The sequence below is a fragment of the Hippoglossus hippoglossus genome, chromosome 22 (assembly GCF_009819705.1).
Source record: "Hippoglossus hippoglossus isolate fHipHip1 chromosome 22, fHipHip1.pri, whole genome shotgun sequence".
In the NCBI taxonomy this organism is placed as follows: domain Eukaryota; kingdom Metazoa; phylum Chordata; class Actinopteri; order Pleuronectiformes; family Pleuronectidae; genus Hippoglossus; species Hippoglossus hippoglossus.
In genome coordinates this window covers 13,649,815-13,673,000 of record NC_047172.1, presented here as the reverse complement: position 1 = coordinate 13,673,000, position 23,186 = coordinate 13,649,815, and the positions used below count along the sequence as shown (strand labels likewise).

The window sequence follows — 23,186 nt, the reverse complement described above, 5'->3', positions numbered from 1 at the left end:
ATATGAGCTGACACTATGTGCATGTGTGTGCTGTAAGACCCATGCTTTGCAGGAAGTCTCACACAAAGGCAGAGCAGCAATTCCAGCATCATTCATTCTCATCCACCTCGAAGACCCAAGGTTAGCGCGGCAAAGCCAGCTGCCTAGTATATTATATAATATAATAATATCGTTAACTATAACAGGTTATTCTTGTTGCCTGATTCATATCAGAAGTTTCCCATCTGTTCAACCATGTCCTGGGACTCTGGCATAAATAGTTTTGCATTATTTCTTCAGACAGGTTGTGAATTTTACCCAGACATCCCATCATTATCTCTCCTCAGGCACTGCGACCACTGGCTCCTCAAATTGGCCACACAAGCACTGCCAGTCAAATTGCCATGGTAAAAAAAAGGAGGGGAAAACTACCCCTGCCGACTGCCCCAACTGTCCCTAGCCTCATGCTATTTTTAAACCCAATAAGGAATTGTGATGTTTGTTGTAGGGCCGGGACTGCAGAGATGGGGGTGTCCAGCCGTTTTCTATAACCGGCCAGACAGGACACGCCGGCACCAGCAGAATGATTCAGGTAAAGCATCAGGACCAAGTATGGAAGAGCTGAAGTGCATCTGTAGCATCAATAATTTAGATCATACACTTTTATACTGAACGAGAATTAAAGTGTGCAGCAGTGCTTAAGACAGAGCGAGAGAGAGAGAGAGAGAGCGGGGGTGGGTGGGGGGGGTGGAGATGGGGCATAGGGAGAAAGAGAGAGCGAGAGTGGGCAAGAGAGATACAAATACAGCATTGGAGTGTGGGCCATTCCTGTCCCAGTGGATCTGATTAAAGTGCCGGTGGAGTGGAAAGTAGGGTGGTCTGCAGCCATGACCGCTCCTCAATGGGATCTATTTTCAGGGTACAGGGAATAGAAAAGCCCCCTCTATTAGATACACAGAGAATCAGACACAAAGGAAAGTATGGGCTCGATGGTCAAATGATTATTTTGGGTTTTCTCTGAATCCACTTCTGTCTGTGGGACAGAATCAGAATTCTTACTATGTATGCATGGTAATATATGTTAATAACAAAGGTAGTCAGAGCCTGAAAGTATTAATACAACAATGTAAAACTGCTTTTTGTCCTGCATTCAAAGTACGTATTATCAACAAAATGCACTTGTGCTGCAAAAAGTTGACTAAAATTTAAAATACAACTAGGCACTCAGTGGAGCACAAACCTCCACCAAGGCCCAACAGTCCGCTTAAATTAAATCAAACCGCTCCAAAGTTCAAACACTCATAAATATCAGTTCCTAAATGTGACTGAAATTGGTGAAAAAAAAACTAACAATGTTAAAGAAATCGAGTATCGATAAAGATATCCTGGATTCGTCCCCTGATCCGCACCAAAATTGAAAGGGTGCTTCCCTGACCCATACTGCCCATATAAGTTTTGTGGAAATTACCTCGGTAGCTTTTGTGTAATCTTGCTTACAAACAAACCAACATACAAAAGGACGGGGGGGGGGAGCATAACCTCTGGTGGAGATAATCATCTGAGGTGAAACAAATCAAAGATACATGACAAGGGGCCTCAGCTTTCCTGTAAAGGGTTACAAGTCAAAATGAGTTAGGAACCATTGATTTAATAGAAGTACAAAGTAAAGTGAAGTAAGGTACATATAGTAAAATTTACTTTTATTATTAAGAAAACATGAGTAAATGTAGTTACTTTCTACCACTGGTTTCTAGGGAGGATTTCTGGAGGCCCAGACGGCTCTAACTCAACAGGCTCATCGAAAGCGACGAGCTCACCCCCGCCAAGCCAGAGAGCAGAGAAGACATAAGACTGTCTACACAGTTAATGGTAGGAATGCAAATCATTAATTTTGCATTTTATTTTTGATTCCATCCAAATGTGGCCTGTTGATTGATTCTAACATGATCTGCTCATTTCATTTTGGGCGTGTAGCCAGAGTTCCAAACACAGAAGGGAGCCAGAGGCTGAAACTTGTAAGAAGGCCCACAGAGAGAAACATCTTCTGGGATGAGACAACAGAAGAAAGTCTGGACCCCAGTCGCTTTCTGGAGCCAAAATCTCTGCCTCTGCTCCACCGGCCCAACACACCTGTGGGGAGCAGGAGATGGGAGCCAAAGTGATTGAGCTCAAGGTCCCAAAAACAGACTCAAGGAAAGAATTGTTCAACAAACTGAACATAGAGGACTGTTGATGGACAATAACTTATCATGAACAGCTGAAAGGGAAACTGAGAGAATAGACGACAGGGGTAAGATAGAGCGAGATAGTTGCATGTAGCCTCAGTCGGGGAGGATAAGAGACAGAAGTCGGGAAAAGTGGAGTAAGAGTACTTTTTCTTTTTAGTCATCTGGATCAGAACAGAGCTAAAACACAAGAAAAGGTAATATAATATAATTACTAACAGAGCATCATGGCTATTGAAGCAAAAAAACTGATTTCTCTCAGCCAATCATGGGATCGTGTTTATTTATATCTTTATATGCTTTAACAAATTAACATTTCATATTTCATCATGTATGATTTCAAATGGCATCCAATCAACTTTCCAGATGAACAAACTTCAAATTCCCTGCATGACTGAGTTTATGGCTCCCTCTACAGGTGAGAGTGACGCACTAACGTGGAGAAGCTCATGTAGTCTTTCTGCAATACTGATAACAAACATCTAAAAGTAAAATTAAGTTCAGAAAGATTCACATCTGCTTTCTCATTGGAGCATTGGATGTAGATATTAGCACAAAAGAATCCTTCAGCTTCCAAAGATAATGTGTCCCATTATTTGAAAAGATCTGTGGCTCTTGAAGAATAAATTAGACCCGTGAAGAGGAAAATGCTAATTGCACCATCAAATCCTCAAGTGGTCTCTCTGAGGCTGGTTCTCAGCGAGGGTATGAGGGGCTGAGAGGAACTGGACTCCCACCAAACACCTGAGGCCACAGCGGCCGACAAAAGCCTGGGTCCTCCTCGGGCACGGTGCGTTAGAGGAACCCTGCTGTGATCACATCACACAGCAGGGGGCCGGACAGGAATTAATTAGCAAAGATTGTGTGGCGCCATCTCAGTGGAACTATTTCGATAAGAATGAATGTTAATTGAAGAGAAGAAGTGTAATATGAACTGTATAGAGCTCTGCCACTGGGTGTCATGATTGTGCTGAGGGACACAGTGAAGTGAACACCCACAGCTCAGTGGACCTCAGGTTTTTATTATGTGTGTAGCGTTGTCATATGGAAAATCTTTCGGTATCATCACATTCATTTATATCACTTAATTCTGTCCATTCTCAGGATGCATTAACATGATTTATAATGATACACAGTGTCGCTTTACGTTCAGAAATTTATTTTTTCAAAGGTTATTGTAACAGAAAATCGTTAATCCCCTAAATATTTGCATGTTAACAGTGAGGAAATACACTTGTGATTGTGAAAAGCTCATCAGGTTTCACACCCAAAGCGTGAGCAGAAGGCACCGGACCACAGCAACGCATTAAAACGAGTCCGTCTACTTAGCGAGCCATTCAATCAACAAAGCAAAGTCTGCCAGCGAGAGGCCAGTGACTGCAGACTACAGGAGCCAGACTGACCACATATTGAGGAGCTTTAGAGTGGCCCAAGTCCTCAAAAAAAAAAAAAAAAAATCTTCTCCTCTTCCGGTTCGCTAGCCACATACACTGGGCCTTAAAGCCAAATCATCCTGGAGGGGAGAGCCGAGAGGTCTTGGTGTCTGCCACTCCGCACTGCCACATAAAAAGAAGGTGAAGGATGCCGTGTGAGCAATTGGTTCCAATTGACAGAGGATTGGTCATGGTCAGCCTTCGGAGTGGAAATCCACGTGAGAATGTAGCATTTGGACCAGCAAGGGGCACAAGAGGCCAACAGCACACAATGAGGCCACTCAGAGGAGTCTGGCTGCTGAGAAGCAGTGGGCCTCGAATTTAACCCTTCGTCGGCTGGTTATTCATTATTATTACTCATCATAGTTCAGGTAAAGTCATTGTTAACTGTGGAAAAAACATGTCTTCAAATAACTTTTACATATTTAAGCAAAGATAAAAGGAAGATCTACCCTTTTGTGTTGTAACAATAGGGTTCAAAAATCAAATACCCGAGGTTCTAGATTAATCGAGTTAAAGCACCTCTGCAACCTCAAAAGGCCACCCCACCATTACTGTCCTTGTGACTTTTTCACCAATTAGGCAGCTCCTGCTCGCTGAATGGGACCGTCTGCCTTTAAAGTCTCTGAGGGCCAGAGGGTCAGCGCTCAATCACAGTCTGGTTGGAGAGGTTGTGCGTTTGAACGAACCACTAGTTGACAGGGCGGGGACGGGGTCAAGAAGAGGCGGGGGGGGAGTGATTGGTCGGGGTAAGGGCTCCTGCCAGCTCTAAAAGAGGAGCCTTTTGTAGCCAAAACACTGGCCAGAGCAGCCTGGCCTTTCACAGCCCAGCCGCCTGTCTCCTTCAGGCCCACAACAGCTGATGACAAGGTCCCAGCTGCTAATTATCCGGCTGATGGAGAGCCACTGAAGTGGGACTGTCAGAGCGAGGGGTGGCCCTTGTGTCAATGGGATAAATTTGAGGGGGGGTGAAAGTTGGGGGATGAAAGACATTTAACCACAAGGAAGGGTATGTTTGAAAAAAAAAAATGCTTCTGCCAGTCAAAGTTTGAACACTGATTTGCTCAATTATTTACAAGTGAATATTATACTACATGTAACATATATAAACCATTTGACATTTATGAATACTCCAGCCACAACAAGTTTCAACCAACTTAATTGAACGGAGTCACATGTCCTTCACATGTTCTTCAGTCCCATTAATATAATACAGTGTAATACAGTGAACTGTGCACCTTGAACACCAAGCTCCTCTTTTACAGATCCACGCTACAGCATCATCTGCCCAGAGGACACCGGAGCGGCACCTGCTGAGTTCCATATAAAGTACTCCTTGGATTGAAGTTCTCGGGCTGGAAAAATAAAACAGACAGAGACAATCTTTTACTTTCCGAAACTGTGTTTACATCAAAGACTTTTTGATACAAAAACATTAAAATTGCTCACATGTTACAATCCGTGGTTTGGCAGAAGAAAAAACCTGCACTGAATGCTGATCCACGCAGGATCCAGAAAGTGTTATGTCAGGCACCTTGAAATACAACTGTGAAAATAACAGTGGATTTGTTAATGACTGTAGAACATTGCATACATTAAGACCAAAGACATGTTTCTGACTCTCACCACACATATGAACCTACTTTGATGTAGGCAGTCAGTTCCGTGCAGAGAGGGTCAGTAGGTCCCGGTGTGGGCCCAGAGAAGGTGATCCTGCCCTCCATCATGACCTCGCGAGATTTAGGAAACTTCTGTCCTACATGTCAGTGACAGGAATCTGCTCATTAGTTTCTTTTTTAAATATACAGCTGCAATAAAAGTGTTTTTGTTTACAGTGATGAGCAGGAGAAAATGTCTACCTAGGGTCCAGACCAGCAGGTTCTTCTCCTTTGAAACATCCAGTTGCCCGGAGCTCACCTTCACATCCACCACACCCATCTGATCTCTGCACACACAGCCCACATATAAACAGTTTTATTCATATTACTAACCATGCTAAACTGAGATTGCAGTACTTTTGAATTCTGAAAATTTACATTGCAAAATTTTCATGGGTTCAACCACATTCAGCTGCGTTTTTACACAGATATTGACACAGCGGCAATTAGTGACAGCATATTTTACACCAATCTTGATTGAAAGAAAACCCCATGAGGACAAATGTTCCTCAATGTATTAAATGTGAGAAGCTGGCAGTTGAATGATCTGCTGATATAATAAATCCTTGGTGTGGGGGTGTAATGATTCTGAAAAACAAGACTGAAACTAAAGTACAAACGTGGACAATCTCATTTACGATACAGGATGACGGAAACGTAATACCCCACGATGTCCACCTGCTGACACAGCTGCATGTGCCGTCTGTTGAACTGTCACTACTTTCTCAAATCACTCCTTGTTTTATTTATACTCATTTCTGAAATGAAAATCAAATGACCGTACACAGAACTCTTTTAGTTTGTTATACATTTTTGTAGTTTACCTGTTAAAGAATGGCAGATGTGCTTCACAGTACTCAAAGCTGTTCTTGACACTTTCGTGAAGTTTGAGGGTTACTGACACACGCAGCTGGTTTTCTTCCTCCTTCAGTTGATACGATCCAAGGATAGGGGGAACGGGAACCTGATGATAAAGTTGAAGGAGTCACATATGACAGCACAGTGAACATGTGGGATGAGAAGCATGTGAGAAGGAGATGTATGTCCTCTACCTGAGATGTATAACTGCATAGTCTGAAGGGCTCGAGGGGAGGAGAGAAGGTGAACTTATAGGGCCCAGAGAACGCTGAGCTGTCACTGTTATCGACGCTGCTGGCGGTCAGGATACTAGAATCCAGTGAGGTGACGCAGGGATGGACTAGGATGTCCTGTAGTGGAGAACCGTTTGGTGGCAGTGTGAGGGTCACCGTCACATTTGGGAGCACCCCCTCCACTTCACACTTATGGAGAGATATGGAGAAAAATAGAAAGCAAAAAGGGAAAAGTTAGTTAATCGTCAAAAATGTATAACTTGCTTACTTCCCTTTCAACTGTGCACTTACTTTGCATGTCACTGTGCCGTAAACATCCCAGAGGTCCTGTGCGCTCTGATTCCCATACTGCATGGAGCGCACCGTTTCTTTCAAAGCTACGTTCACAACTGCCCGACCCCGGTAGAGACCCGTCTTCCAGGCCGGCTGCTTCTGGTTCCCAGCAGGTGTGGGCGCTGTGGGCATAGCGGGTGCCCCCAGCGCTGGCACATCCAGGGGTGTCCCAAGTGGACAAACCTGCAGGAGCACAGTTGGCAGCATTGCAAGGCGAGAGGCCGGCCCCTCGCTATCAGGCTTGTTCCCCGAGCCCAGGAGAAAAGTCTGCAGGCCTGCCAGGAGGGTGAGACCCTGTGAGACAGAGAGCAGGTTGGCCAGGGGTGGCCGTGGCTCAGGAGGGGCATCCACTAAACACAGGCAAGCCAGGATAAGGGGCCCTTGTGAGATGGCCAACACCGGCCACAGTATTCCTTTTCCAGGACCATCCACGTGCAGCTCCAGTGCCGGTGACCGCTGGCGATGAAGGCAGTCGTCTCTGAGGGCCACATAGGACTTGTCTGGCTCGGAGAGGCCCAGCTCAGTGAGCAGTAGCTGCAGCACGGTGCCGTCCTCTGGGACGGCTACATAGGAGGAACCTGCCAGGCATTTAGCACGGTGCTCCACAGTGGAGAACCTCCTGTGGGGGTGAGACATAATAATAATAACAATAATAAGTGTTTTCTTAACATTGTAACAAGCAGCTATACAGGGAGGAAACAACGCCAGACAAAATAAATAGATTCATATTTTCATAATTACAAAAAAATAGGATTATTCATAATAAAAATGATAATAATAATACACGACATTTATAAAGCACTTTTCACTTATTTTGGCACCAAAATGAAACTGGCTTTTAAATAGAAACCGTTTTTTGAAGAGTTTTAAAATAGATAGAAACTATTTTTTAAAACCAATGAGAAGCCGTGTCAATCATTTGTAAAACCTTGTAAGAATGAACTTCAGATAAGCCATAGTTCCAGACTAAATTCAATAAATTGAAGATTAGACAAGACATTAGAACATACAGCTATAGACAAAGTGACACTTCATAGCGGGACGTGTGTATCATGTAGGAGAACATTTAGTTACAAACCTCGAGAATCGTATCGACACGTTTTCTCCCTTCTCGTGAGAAACAATCCACAAAGCTCGCACACTCATTTCTCCGGCTGCACTAACTCCTCACGTGATACAAACACAAACCTGACTCTCATCATATTAACGATCACATTTTGTCACAGATAAAAACTGGCTCTGGTCTCATGACACATCCACGGTGGACCGACTTCCTGTTGTTGTGTCACGTGACTTCCACCGCCAATCAGCCGACCCGCGCGCATGCGCACCGGGCCGCGGCCATCCCCACCCTGCTCTCATACAGGAAGCTGGGCTGCTAATCATCAGGCTGTCAACAAAGGGCGAAACTGCACCAAATCCATGCGGAAGTCGGCGGCGTTACCGACTCCGAGCTCCTTCCCCTGACCTGCATCCCCACGCGAAGCGAGCCGAAGTGTCAACATGGCGACGACCGCTCAGCTGTTCGAGGTACAATGACCGGAGCACTGTTAGCTGTCAGGTTAGCAAGGCTGCTAGCTATCGTTGACGGCAGCCTAACGGTGCCCGTCACTGTTCATTCTCTTATTAAGGTCTAAGGAGGACTCAAGCAGCTGGGGGGAAGTTTGCGTCATGTCGTGAAAACTGTTTTGGACGAACGCTGTTTATTTCATGAACCGGAGAAATGGCATCGTTATTAGCTGTTATTAGCCGTTTTTTATCAGTCGTCCCAGTGTGTGTGTGCTTTTATTATCATTACATTAGATTCAGTGTTTGAATGATCGTATGTGGGGGCGACCATTAGCACTAACAGGACCTTCTCTCCCCCCCCAGGAGCCCTTTGACGCAGATGAGTACATTGAGAGGTTGGCATGGAGGACTCCTGGAGGAGGCTCCAAGGGAGGAGCTGAGGCTTTTGACCCTAAAAGGTACAGAAGCAGCTTTTAATTCGTATTTACATTCACAGCACACACATGGTCTGTATTTATAAAGACAGTGCAGGTTGTTGCCATTCACACCCATTCACACCCATTCACACACATTCACACACATTCACACACATTCATACAGTGCATCTACGGACAGCACTTTTTCTATGAGGGGCAACTCAGGGTTCAGCATCTTGCCCAAGGACACTTCGGCATGCAGATGGGGACAACCTTCTGGTTAGAGGACAGCTGCTCTACCCCCTAACCCATCTCAGATTACTCTGAATATGAGGCAGTAGCTTAGTGGAATTTTATACTGCAGGTTATGGTGCCAGTGTTTCTACAGCCTATTACATTTATTTATTTTTTGCATAATCATAATAAACAGTTAATATTGAGTTATAAAAATGTATAAAATACTCTTACATCTTGTGAGCTTTTTTTTTTTTTTTAAACCTTGCATGTAAATTTAGTTTAAATATTAACATGAAAATGACAAACTTACTTCTCAGGAAGATGCTTTGGTAACAGATCATATTATAACTTTTGAATATCCAACAGCCTTTTCTATTTCCTTCCACTGACAGTGGAATCATCTCCACAACAATGCAACTAATTGGTATGTCTTCATACCGTCCTCCTGGCCTCTTCCACAATCAAACTCATGTCTCATATTTTCAGACTCTCATTGAAGTTGATTAGATAGTGACATCAAGGAATGTCTTTCATTATCTATCAAGTCAAGAATTACTAGTAAACCAGAAAATGTATTTGTGTCCAACACTAATTCTCCAACTTGCCTTAACTATTTCTTTTCTTTTATCCTACATGTCAGGATGTTTTGGACTTTTTGAAGTGCAAATATGCACATTTTTTAGTTTGTTTTCAGAAAAATCCCTAGATTAATCATAGAATGAAAATATCTTTTTATAAATTATGATTCTTCATTTATACCTTTCAGTGTAAATGAAGAATCATAATTACTTGGAGGGAAACTGAAGTTTTTCCTTTTACACTGACCAACGCTCATCTTGGTGTCCTCTACGCTAATTCAATGTCGGTGATGGTTGAAAAAAAAAACAGAAATATCAGTCTCTAAGATTTTTTTCCATGGCATTTTCTCTGCTTGTTGTTGTGTTTACACTTGGGGACCTACTTACGTCTCGTAAGCAAAAATGCCATAACACTTAAACTGTACTGTAGATCCGTCCTGCCTTATCTTCTTCCTTCACAAAACTGTTGCTACCACCTCGTTGGAAGCTCTTAGCGAGGAGTCAGAGACAACATATCTGTGGAGGCCACCATACTGTGAGTCACCAGCCAGGGAATGAGTGTCTATTGGGAAGGGATGGGAGATGTCTTTAAGCTGTAGCCAGTGCTGAGGGAATTAGTCAAGAGATTATACACTCATCATTTTGGGATGTTTCTTACTCTGTGAAATGTGGTGCTGACTTAGAACATTTGCTCTGCGAGCCTGGTGACACTTAAAATGCAGCTGACGAAGCTGCTAGTTCTCAGAGCTTCTTAAGTCTGGGGACCCAGGAATTAAGCATCCGGTACTATTCAGTAACTATTAACTGTGAGTGTGAGGTCAGTGGGACAGATTTAACCTTGTGTTCTGCAATTACTTCCTCGCGAATAAGAGCAATATTTGTGTGTTTTTACTTGTGTGTTTGTTGAGGATTTACCGTGTGTTATGTAGACTGATGTGAAGTTCTGGATCCACATACCTTCTCTCCTCTGTTATAGGCTCTTAGAGGAGTTTGAGAACCACATAGAGGAGCTAAAGCTTCTGGATGAGAGGATCCAGCGGCGGGTGGAGAAGCTCGAGCATCAGTGTCATCGTGAAGCCAAGGAATTTGCCCACAAAGTGCAAGATTTGCAGAGAAGCAACCAGGTGTGTTGTACGGTCAAATATCATTTTTATTTATAACATATAACACAGAATTCTTCATCTATTTTTAATGTCTTTATTGTTCTGTGTCAATTCAGGTGGCCTTCCAGCATTTCCAAGAGCTTGACGAGCACATCAGCTATGTGGCCACCAAGGTTTGTCACCTTGGCGACCAGCTGGAGGGCGTGAACACACCCCGGCAGAGGGCTGTGGAGGCTCAGCGTCTGATGACCTATTTCAACGAGTTCCTGGATGGAGACCTACGCAGTGACGTCTTCAATAACCCAGACAAGGTGCGTATGCATGCACGCCTTCGTTCCATTCACTCTGGCGGAGGTGTGACCATTGACAAGGTCCCCTGCTGTGATATTGCTGGAGGTAAGAATGAACAGGATTAGGAGGTAAAGCATCCATATTAATTTGTCAAGTTTATCCCTTTAGTTGGATCCCTCGGCTAATTTGGATTAATAAACTGTCATTTGCTGCCTGACAATAGCTGGGTGATCGACTCACATGGATGTCAACATGCTCATGTCAACCCTAATTGCATTTCCAGTAAGTTGTCTCGGAGCAAGAATTTAGTTGGTCCTCAGCTTTGTGCCGCATTACAGAGGCAAAGAGCTCGTGGCGTGATCGTACATTTAAAGGCGGCGATAACATGGATGCCTTGAGATGAGACGCACATAGTTTCCACCTACGCAGAGGCCGTGTAGATGTTTGAAAAGTGACCCCCTGAAAGTTGGATCTTGCAGTTTTGTAAGTGACAACGAGAGGCTGGGACGCTTCAGATTAATTCCTGTTGGTAGGAACATCATTAGTGGATGCAGAGCAGCGAGTCTTGGGGTCAATCCCAGAGACGAGAGCTGGAGATGGAGCTAGTTTTCTGGAGAGGCATGCAGAAATATCTGGCCAGATTCCTTTTCCTGAGCATACCTCCAAACAAGGGGGAAAGAGGAAAGCTGCAAGTGAATAGCTGAAGGGGGGTGGCTTTGCTAATCCTTCTGAAAGGGAGGGCTGGGCCGCCAGCGTGGAGACAAGTGCTGCTAAACCCTGACTGCAGGGAGACGGCTACATTACTTACATGGGATTTAGCTAATCTTAGCTGGGGGACAGATACTTAGAAAACCTTCGCCGAGCAGAAAGGCTGGATCCTCCTCACGGGAGCAGAGTAATGATGTTAGCTGAGGCAGGCATCTGCAGGAACAGAGGAGTTGCGGACGGCGGGCCTTTCGCAGGTCTGGGGCTTTTTCAGCCAGCGTGTATGTCAGGAGGGGCGGGGGGAGGGGAGGGGAGTTCTCGACAGGGCCCCCTTTTTTTAGACAGATATCCCTGGCCGGACAGATTATTGAAGGCGATTTAGACTCCTGTGGGATTACAGCCCATTCAGAAAAGGCATGCCAATAAAGAGTTGGATGTGCTGCTAAGTCAGGACTGCTGCTGCTGTTGTTGCTGCCGATGCCCAGGTGAGCGCAGCCTGTCGGTTATCAGCTCCCTGTTCAACACGGGGAGGTGGAGGAGGGCTGCTCTAAGATGATGATCCCCCAAGTGGAGAACACCGCCGGCGGCCTGCCTGCTTTCTGTCTGGATGTCCACCTCTCATGGTTCTGTCGTGCTCTCTCTCTTTTTCCCCTCACCTTACATCTCTCTCTCTCTCTCACACACTCACTCTCCGCCTCTCTCTCTCTCTCTCTCTCTCTCCTTCAGATTAAGGAGGCTGCTGATATCATCCAGAAGCTGCATCTCATTGCCCAGGAGCTGCCATTCGACAGGTGAGTCAGGCATCCTGGAGGCAGCTTTAGACAAGAGCACTGTCAAACAAGAGGAAGGTGGTGTATTAGTGATGTCGACTTTTGCTGGTAGTGTAAGGCCATAGCAGAACATATCAAGTATTTAAGCATTTAATCCAAATCAATGCATTTCTAAAAAAAAATAAAGTGCACATTACCTTTTGACCTTAATTGTGGGATACGAGTTGTAGTTGTCTCTTGAATGATTTATTGTGTTTTTCTCTGACAGATTTGCAGATGTCAAGGCAAAAATTGCCAGTAAGTTTGTGGTTGGGACTAACTCATTATGCACTATTATCTGCAATATAATGATTAATAAATACAATAAAAGTTAACTAATTATAACATTATTTTTGTATGTCTTCGTGTTTACTTTTCTATCCAGGTAAGTACCATGACCTGGAGCGACAGTTGATCCAGGAGTTCACTGCTGCCCAGCGCAGGGGCGAGATCGGGCGTATGAGGGAACTTGCGGCAGTTCTATTACATTTCAAGGTGATTCTTTTTCCGTGTATTTGATATAATTTTTTATGTCTTGAGTGTGATCATTAAAATGGTCACTTGATTTACACCTCTTGTAATGGAGTAACTCCTGTGTCTTTTTTGTTAAAGGGCTATGCACATTGTGTGGACGTCTATATCAAACAGTGTCAAGAAGTGAGTAAAAAAAGTTCCTCTTATACGTCACACACTGCACATTTTGGGTGTCAGTAATACCCGAATAACCCTTTTCTGTCTCAAGGGGGCCTACCTGAGGAGCGATGTGTTTGAGGACACTGCAGTCCTCTGCCAGAGGGTCAACAAGCAGGTGGGCGAGGTCTTCAGCAGCCCGGAGACTGTCATGGCCAAACTCATCCAAAACATCTTTGAGAACAAATTACAGGTATTTCTCCTACCGCTCGTGTGTTATGTGTTTTATAGCTGTGTTTCATCTGTTTGTTTATATTTGACGGGCTTTGTGTCTCCAGGCCCACGTCAAGGATAAACTGGATGGGACCCGGCACTCTGATGTGGAACAGTACCTCAAGAACCTCTATGACCTTTACTCCAAGTAAATAACTTGACCACATGTTTTCTATTCACTTTCGGTCAACAGCTTAATAATTATATTTTTACTTTTCGCTTCACGCATTCCTCAGAACCACAGCATTAGCCACCAAGCTAACGGAGTTCAACCTGGGCTCAGACAAGCACACGTTCCTGTCCAAGCTGATAAAGAGCATCTTCTCCTCCTACCTGGAAAGTTACATTGACATGGAGAGGGAATACCTTCGCACTCGGGGTGCCATGATTCTGCAGCGATACTATGACTCCAAGAACCATCAGAAACGCCCCATAGGCACCGGCAGGTCAGGAATTTCATTCTCAGTTTCATCATGCCAGATTAAGCTAGGATTATTTGAAAATCTCTTTTGCACAATAATAAAATGAAATGCACAAAGTAATCTTAATCCACATTCTTCTACAGTATTCAAGAGCTGAAGGAGCGTATCAGACAGCGCACTAACCTTCCGCTGGGCCCCAGCATCGACACTCACGGGGAGACCTTTCTGTCCCCAGAGCTGGTCGTCAACCTGCTGCAAGAGACACGCCATGCCTTTGAGAGATGCAACAGGGTGAGGCTGCTCTGCTTTGTTTAGCTTGTAGGGGGAGGGGGGAGTGTATTGATGATGTCTTGTAGAGAAAAGTAGTTTTGAAAGAGTTTTATGTTTTGGGGTCCCACAGCTTTCAGATCCCTCTGACCTACCCAAGAATGCCTTCTCAATATTCCTGCTGCTGGTCGAACATCTCTGTGTGGATCACATTGACTACGCCCTGGAGATTGGCCTCTCAGGTACATCCTACTAAACTCATTATAACCATATATAGCGTATATGTTGCTGTGCCTTGTGTGTCTCCCCCCCCCATAAAAACATGAGAAAGTTCATCCTTACAGAGGCTAGAAGTAACTTTCACTCTCAGCTGACAGATAATGGTAAATAGACTATTTATATGGAGCTTTTCCAGTCCTGTCGACCCCTCAAAGCGCTCTACAGTACAAGTCGCATTCACCCCTACACACACAATCATATACACAGTATGTTTATATATCTTTACGCAGTGCATATTATCTATCACCCACCGTTCACACACTGTCAACTGCAATTTGGGGGTCAGTACCTTGCCCAAGGACACTTCAGAATGCAGACTGGAGGTGCTGGGGATCAAACCACCAACCCTCTGGTTAGTGGACGACCCTATCTACCTCCTGATCCACAGTTGCCTTAGAATAGAATACATAAAAAGCAATGGACCGGGCTAGTGTTAAATATACTCATATTGTCTTCTATTCACAACTTGACCAAAGAATGCACAGGTTGTGGCCTCTCAGGCAAAATGAAGCTACAAGCTCTTGGCCATACGTGGAAGATAATCTGAAATGCCACTGTCTGTGACTTTTTGATCTCGACAATGTAGCGTATGAGTTCAAACCTTCGAGCCTGTTTCCCTTCACGCCACATCTCAATCAGTGACGCCACCACAGTTGTTTTTCCTTTGACACCTGAAGGGGAAAAAAACACCTGATGTCTCATCACTAACCGGAGTTACTTACATGAGCCTACTACGTCTGTAGCCTTTCACTTTGTCAGGGACCAGATGAAGAAGCGTGTTGCCATGGACACCATACCAAACGCTATAGCTAACACATTTTGTTGCAGTTAACAGGTGTAACAGATAAATATCCCAGTTACCACTCTGTGAAGGAGACTGTGTCTGGCTCTTCTTTACCTCCTGCATGTGCCTGTATAATAAGGAGACAGCTTATCACCTCCAGGCAGCTACAGTGGAACTAAACATGAATTTGGTATCTTACAGTGGTGGATTCATGAGGTACATTCTGCTTTAAGGAAGTGAATTACTGATGCCCCCCATGGTTTGATTCCCCTTCTCCTCACTGACTGAGTGTTAATGTGAATGAGAATCTCTGTTTCATCTATTGTGCTTCTGTAACGTCGACAGGCAAGGCAACAGCAAATTTCTGCATTTTTGTGAATCCCATTGATTTATTCTTTCACCTACATTTTGGTTTATTTTCTTGATGTATTCTTTCTCTGTCTTTGATCCACAGCCATTCCCTCATCAGACGCCAAGAATGCCAACCTGTACTTCCTGGATGTGGTTCAACAAGCAAACTCTATCTTCCACTTGTTTGACAAGCAGTTTAATGACCAGCTTATGCCTCTTATAAGGTCAGTTAGTGGTTATATATATCTCTGAATATTTGTTTTTGCTATATACCTCCTGTCTCTCATAGACACATCATTTTTAGATGAAAAGTGGCACTCTGATTTCAACCTTTGAAATATCTCTCCAGCTCATCTCAAAAGTTGGCAGAGTGCCTGCACAAAAAGAAAGAGACGATAGAACAGATGGAAGTGAAACTGGACACAGGAATTGACAGGTGAGGTTATAATAGGTGGGAAACTACTGCCAAGTGAGATGTTTTATTTTGAATATGGGAAAACTAAAACCAACGAATGGCAAGACGAGCCATTTTCTTATGTATTTTTCCTGCCACACACAGAACACTGAACTGCATGGTGGGGCAAATGAAGCACATTTTGGCAACTGAGCAGAAGAAGACTGACTTTAGGCCTGAAGATGAAAACAACGTCATGATCCAGTACACTACAGTAAGAGATCCAAGGCCTCTGTCTCATTCTATCCTGTTCTTTGACTAAACACTGAAAGTTTTTGAAGCTGTCTTTGGTTTTAGTTAGTTTGTCAGCATCTCCTCCATGTTTCCCTTTGTGTATTCCTGCCCGACAGGCCTGCTCCAAGGTATGCGCCTACGTCAGTCGGCAGGTGGAGCACGTGCGGAAATCCATGGATGGGAAAAATGTGGACGTGGTGCTGACAGAGCTGGGCGTGCGTTTCCACAGGCTCATCCACGAGCACCAACAGCAGTACAGCTACAGCTCGATGGGAGGCATGCTGGCCATCTGCGACGTGGCCGAATACCGAAGATGCGCCAAAGACTTCAGGGTGAGTGGGGGTGGGGGCATAGGTCAAGGATACACTGGTCAGAGGGTAAAACAAAACTGTATATGTGAAAGGCCAGTCTAGGTGAATGCTTATGTGGATGATTATTTTTGTTGATTTATTTTTTTATAGTATATAAAATGTAAAAAGGTAATAAGGACCCAGAAAATCTAAGAACCTTAATTTTAAAAGTTAATTATTCTGTCAATTATGTCAGACATGAAAGCAGCAAATTCTCTCCCTGTAATACACAAATATTTGGATTTTTTTTTTTTTTTTTTTTTAAATGACCAAAGAGTTGTAAGACTTACAAATTCTTATGTCTCCCTGTGTGGTTTTTAGTGCACATACGATACACTGTGATTTATATGATAATCTGAACATGTTGTTTCTGTGTCCTCCAGGTTCCTCTGGTGCTGCAGCTCTTCGACACACTCCACGCCCTCTGTAACCTCCTGGTGGTCGCCCCTGACAACCTGAAGCAGGTCTGCTCGGGTGAGCAGCTCACCAATCTGGAGCGGAACCTCCTGCATGCCTTCGTCCAGCTCAGAGTGGACTACCGTTCAGCCAGACTGGGCCGCCACTTCAGTTAGTGACTGATACAACACTCTGCTGCCCTCCGTCCAGTAACCAATGCTTTGATGAGATGACGCACCTTGAAGAAACCCATCCCTGTTTCAGAGAACGCATCGGCCTGGCCCCGGCATACAGACTTGACTGGGATCGCTTTGTACATCATGGAGGCAAAGGCCACTGCTCCTTGAATTTGGGAAATGTGCATTTTACCCATTTATTTTGTCCAAGAAATTTAAATATCTATTGACTTAAGATTTAATTTGTTTTTAAATACTAATCCATCACCAATCTAAGATTTCTGAATATTATAAGTAAATGGACAACGTTGAATTATGTGCTTATGTAAAAGAAGAAAAGAAAATTGAGAAACCTTTTTTTTTTGATTGTGCCAAATATATAAATTCTGTGGCTGCACTTGTGCACAAGAAAAGACCCTGAAGCTGCTGTAAAGGGAGACGGTCAACAATCACTCTGTAAAGTCAAACATCAGGCCTGCAGTAGCACTGTCTATCGGGAACAGCTTCCCTTCCTAATGAATCGTAGACAACAGAGGCAGCCTGGCCGAGCATGAGATAGAGCTCGGTCTGGCTGAGAGAGACACATGACCACCTCTCTAACCTCCGAGCTCCGACCACAAAGCAAAAGGTCAACAGGCCATCACAGAGAACTGTGATCTGAACTACACGCAGGCCTGGGAGCCTCTCTGGAGATTTGGGTGGTCCCCTCTTAGGCTCAGATGACTGGTGTGATGGGTCACTGAGTATGTGTCACTGTAATTGCACAGATCAACACTTGCTCATCCAGCGGTGCACACAGACTGGATCTGCAGTGTTTCTGGGTCAGGAGACATTGAAATGTTGACCTCTGCCGATGAAGGAAACAAACTAGAGGGGACGTCTTCACACAGGGCTTATGGGAGGTTCACACTCACTGTCTTTTGCACTAAGAAAGACGCCAGATCGCGTCCCCAATGCCTGAAACTTGTCTCATACGCAAAGCTGCTCCCACTGTGCTGCTGTTTACCTTAATTAGTGACTCATTAAATAAGATGTTGCATTTTACCCTCGTCCCTGCTCATGATATCCTTCACAAATGCCGAGCTGTGACTCAAAAGTCACTTCAGTTCTCTCGTGAATGTCACTTTCAAAGTGAGATGAAACGGTCCTCCTTTCTATAGAAGTCATCAAGTATTCATGGGAATTCTTGCCACCAGAGTAAAGTTCTTTCTTAGACTTCAGGAAGTGAGCGGAGCCAGAGGGGATTAGATATCTACGAGCTGATGAATTGTGTGCAGTAGTCATGGACTGGGGGAGAGCCGGGGAGATAGAGACGCCTGAGAGCTCAGTTCCAGCTCCGGCTGGTTAGTGTTGTGTAGAAGGTACACACAGTGCTGTGCAAGTTCAAACAACATAATTAATTAGGTTAATATTAATATTATCAATGCCACATAAATTCAATTCTCTCAGCCCTAATCACAACTGGATAGCTTGTAAAAATTATTTTGTTAGGCCCTGATGCAAACAGTGGGTCTTTTCCAAACATTTGAGAACTATTTGTTTTTGCGGCGATTAATGTACGTGGCGCGGGGAAAGGTTGGGGGAGCGGAGCCGGGCCGGGAACGATAACTGGCGTGCAGACGAAGGCAGAGGCGCAGCCCGGCCCCAGGGACTCCCGGCACAGGCGCACGCAAGAGGGGGAGGGATGTGTTTTTTGGGGTGGGTGTTTGAGCAGGTGGAGGGGATTAGTAATACTGTCAACACTGGAGAGCTGGATAAGACTGTCCTCTCTTACGCGTCAGTTTGAGCAGCTCTTGCATACACACATTCAGACACATAAAGACGCCAGTACATACAAACACAGGGGGCGTCAGGACGGGAGAGGGGAAACTTCTCTGTGGCTGAGCCGACCATGGAAGAGTTGTTCGTGTTCCACCTTTGATTCTGCTTCTTGTTGAGGCTTTTTTTCCCCCTACGAATGGAGTTTAATTCATCCAAAAGCAGCACCACATAAGCACCCGCAGTATACTGTATTTCTCCCTGTGATTCAGATACGAGAAAATCCTCCTAATATCACAGTGCTTGGCCTTGAATTGGTAACATAACCCACGTCAACAGTATCCGTTTGCATTATGATCCTCCTGGCTCTGTGCAGGAACAGGAAAATGTTAGTGTAGAATTAAACTTTGCGCAATTTTAAAAAGTCAGGCTGAGCAATAAATTAGTTAATATTTTCCAAGTTACAGTGAGGCCACAACCCAAATTTAGTGCTGAGACAGTGTCAGCTATCTGGAGAACATATCACCTACGCGTTAGATTTAAATAGGACCCTCTTTCGTGCAGATTCAGGCCAAATCCTGAGTCTTTAATAACACTTCAGCATCAACACTGAGCTTAAGATTCAACATTTAAAATTCTGCAACCAAACCCTCTCCTCCCCTGACCACATGTGTTTACCCTTTCATCATTCATCCCCCTCTCTTCCTCCGCCTCTGCCAAATCATCAACCACACTTTCCTGTTCGTCCACTCTCCCTCTCCTCCACCCAGTCGGTCCTTCCCAGCATCCCGCAAATCCTCGCTTTTTTCGGTGCGTCTCTGCCGCTGCATACCCCAAATAGGCCGGCCCTCCCTCTGCCTCCTGGAGCACTGACAATAAAGCATTACAGCAGTCAATCCATGTCAACAACAGCTTTGCTTAATTCCTGCTAAACACGTTTAAACTAAATCTTCACCTAATGATGCATAATGATTTGCTCTTAGTGTGCCGGTGGCTCATACTAATTTCGGGGGGTTTATTTTACGCGCCATCGGGAAGAGGACTCAGGTGATGTCGCCGTGGCGGACTGGGATCCCCCTGTTTGAAATGACTCAGGTCATTTTTACTGCACAGACTGCGCTTTACATGAAGGTAAGTGTTGTTGGATCACAACTATTTTCAAAGATAAGTTAAAATTAAGAAACTCCACGGGATACGTCATAAAAATAATACTGAGCATTTGAGTTGAAAATGGGGTTTAAACTATATTTCCACAAAACTCACAGTGGTGATTTATAAATCTATTCTTTAGGATTTCTCTGCGAGAGGCTTTCATGGCGTGGGCGGGCAGCCAGGCTATCTGATGCGATGCAGATGTTGCCCCGGCCTTGACCTCCTGCCCGTATGTTGCCGGGGCCAAAACGGCACAGGTGCCCGCGCCACCTTCAGTCTTGGGCAGGCGGGAGCAGCACTGTGCAGGATGTGAACGGTGCCAACTCTCCTCCTTTGCTCACTTTTCCTTATTATTATTATTATTATCACCAACAAACTCTCCCCTGATTCCTGCCACCGCACACCACTGTCCTTTTGATGATCCTAGACTAATGTGCTTGTGTATTTTTCCACTTTGCCCCACGCCTTCACCTATAAAAAAAAAAAAGAACACTATTAATTCTGTGCCACCGTGGAGTGTTTTCCAGTGCTGTTTCCTGGCCCGGTGCCTGTACCTTGCTCTCTCTTGGCTGGGTTTGTCTGGTTGACTGCTCCACAGGAACAGACTGGCACTCTAGCTGAGGGCTCCAGGGTCTGCGCACACAATCCACTAAACATGTCTCTGTGTGAGAAGCTGCACTTAATATGAAGTAGAAGACTCCTGAATTCAACATATTAAGCACATTTTCCAAGATATTGTTATACTTTTCAATATGCCAATATTATGATTAATCATTAATGTGTTTATTATTAATCTGTATTATTAGTAGAGCCTGACTGATTTGGATATTTGGGGGCCGATGCAGATACTAAAATAGGAAGTAAAACATTTCCAATACAGATATATATTGGCAGATATATATTTATTTAAAAAATAGCAATTATTCCTGAGATCTTGTAATCAACCATTATGAAACAGAAATGTAATTCAGGCTTGATATTTAACAGTTTAATCATAAACTTTATTATAAATAAAAAAAATCCAACCAAGTATGTAGTTCTACAATTTCCCCCCAATGTTTATTCTCTAAAATAAAGGTTTTCATATCAGTGCATATATAAATATTAACGCTGATACTAATATGTCTGTGTCCAACCGATAAATCGATCAAACTTTAATTATTATCAGTTGTAGTATTATATATGTAATTAATATTACAAAATGTGTTTTTCCCCCTCTTGCTAGTACAAAACACAATATTTGGATGTATGCTTAAATACATACAACACACTGTGTACCCCTAATTGACTAATTGGCAAATGTAGTACAAGTACAGTCCACATACAAATGCATAGAGAATACACAACATATCGAAAGAACAAATTGATTGTGATGGTTGAGGGACTTCAGTGCTGAACACATTCACTCACAGGGCAAACAAACATCTGTTACATGTGTAAGGCCCATGGCCCTCCTAACCCACTGATGTTGAACCAAGCCTGCACATTTGCCAGAGAAACAAATGAGGTCTCTCTCTCTCTCTCTCTCCTCCGCTGAAGATGAAACACTGCATCACCAAAGCATGTGCGTTTGTCTAATCAAGCTTTCGCCCGTGGCTACGTGGAGTGTAAATGAATAGGCTTGTGTGTGCCAGCCGCTATTTCGGTTCAGACTGGCTGCCGGTGTTTGATGATGATGATGAAATGGTGGCAGTGAACATCAGACAGAAGGGGGCACTAGTGCTCCAGTGTTTCTCTCCTCCCCCGTGGAGCCCCTCTCTTCCTTAGAGCTCCTCACAATGGGGATCTGCCTGAGGGGGGAAATGTTGCTTTTTTAGGTCTGTGAGCCCATATCCCTTAATCCCCAGCCATGATTGACAATCATGATTTAGGGTATATGGTGTCCCATTCTAATCCACGAGCAATGATTTCATTTGCATACCTTCCGTACGTGGCCTCATTTTGGAGGAAACGGCTCCTTTGTAAGTGATACAGAAAGAGAGGGAGAGAGAGGGAGAGAGGGAGTGCAAGATAGAGAATAAGGAGGAGAAAGAGAATGGATGGGGGAATGTTTGTGTTTTTTCTCTTCTGCTTTTTTCCCAGAAGGAAGATGATAGCAGTCTCCATGCCTAACCAAACCTCTCTGTATATATGCCTTTCCTCTGCAGCACTTTCCCCAAACACACACTCTCTCACACACACACTCACACACACACACACACATTCAATGCGTGTGCATATTCAAACTCTCCAGCTCAGTCACAAGTATATTCAGAAATGTAAAGACGTATGGAGAGGCGAGAGCACAGAGGAACACACACACACAGATGCTCCCTCACACGATGCAAAACTAAATTGCTATTTGCTCATTTTATAACCAAGTCAGGCTTAATTATAATCATGGGAGTTTGGGAGTTACCGTATAATCTCTAGAAGGTATTAAGAATTACCCAGAGCACACCACAGTGCAAAAGAAACAAATACAAATACATACAATTATTTCCCAGTCGTAACACCCAGGGGAGTCTGAATCAAATAATGCTCAGTGTTTGGTTATGCCCACAGAGACCATTCATCCTGGCTTTTATCTACTGAGGAAGTGGAGCACAAGTGAGACACTGGATAAAAGGTCAAAAGGATCACCTCTGAGGGCCACGCAAAGGTACAAATCATCCAGATGTATACGCCAAGATCCATCTTCAGATCAGATATGAATATTCATTTTTATTTTGAGTATATCACAGTCATTTGCACTGGTTGTAATTAATTATATGTCGCATGTCTTTTAGACTTTTGGATAACATACAAGTACAGAAAGTAATTAAAATAATGACATGATAATTGGAAATAATGACTAAATATACATAGCAATTTTACACATGTATTAATATTACTCAGTTGACAGTATATCAATACTGAAACATTAATTAGAAATTATACAATTACTTGTAATAATCTTATATTTTTCTATTATAACAATAAATCAGAGACAATTATTTGGCTAGAAATTAAAATGTTATATTCTTAGATTTTATTATCTAGATGTGATGTGTGAGGCAATAATACAAGTAGTGATAATAAATCATAATGTAATTTTGGGAAGCAGCAAGGGGCTTAGACACTTAGACATCAAAAGGTTTACAGAAATATTACACATATAAGGCTGTATTTGAAGTGTATAATATAATAGACAAAATATTTTAAATATTTCAAAATGATTAAATATGTACAGACATACAAAAAACGTATACTGTATGTAAAAGTATTATATATATGACAGATGTACTGTATAGAAAAGAGAATCTATATACAGT

The 23,186-nt window shown here is 43.7% G+C and overlaps 2 protein-coding genes across 5 annotated transcripts; one reads left to right on the top strand and one right to left on the bottom strand.

Annotated features, from left to right (window-relative positions):
- Window positions 1–3,350: 3,350 nt before the first annotated feature.
- ap5m1 (adaptor related protein complex 5 subunit mu 1) lies at window positions 3,351–8,005 on the bottom strand. 4 transcript variants are annotated; one of them, XM_034575881.1, is made up of 9 exons: window positions 7,798–7,994; window positions 6,678–7,338; window positions 6,348–6,575; window positions 6,120–6,259; window positions 5,497–5,582; window positions 5,281–5,393; window positions 5,087–5,183; window positions 4,876–4,992; window positions 3,351–3,760 (listed from the first exon to the last, which is right to left on the bottom strand). In XM_034575881.1, exons 1-8 carry the CDS (start codon window positions 7,863–7,865, stop codon window positions 4,910–4,912), a joined length of 1,476 nt encoding a protein of 491 aa, XP_034431772.1. In that variant the 5' UTR covers window positions 7,866–7,994; the 3' UTR covers window positions 3,351–3,760; window positions 4,876–4,909. The 4 variants fall into 4 exon arrangements, 3 of the variants coding, with proteins under 3 accessions (XP_034431772.1, XP_034431771.1, XP_034431770.1); XM_034575880.1 differs by having other exon boundaries at window positions 3,641–4,582; XM_034575879.1 differs by having other exon boundaries at window positions 3,641–4,992; window positions 7,798–8,005.
- Window positions 7,978–18,027, top strand: exoc5 (exocyst complex component 5). Its single transcript, XM_034575878.1, has 18 exons — window positions 7,978–8,249; window positions 8,592–8,686; window positions 10,436–10,583; window positions 10,679–10,873; window positions 12,285–12,349; window positions 12,597–12,625; window positions 12,753–12,862; window positions 12,980–13,024; window positions 13,110–13,250; window positions 13,336–13,418; window positions 13,507–13,716; window positions 13,836–13,983; window positions 14,093–14,201; window positions 15,477–15,597; window positions 15,723–15,809; window positions 15,933–16,041; window positions 16,178–16,393; window positions 16,795–18,027. Exons 1-18 carry the CDS (start codon window positions 8,223–8,225, stop codon window positions 16,981–16,983), a joined length of 2,127 nt encoding a protein of 708 aa, XP_034431769.1. The 5' UTR covers window positions 7,978–8,222; the 3' UTR covers window positions 16,984–18,027.
- Window positions 18,028–23,186: the final 5,159 nt, after the last annotated feature.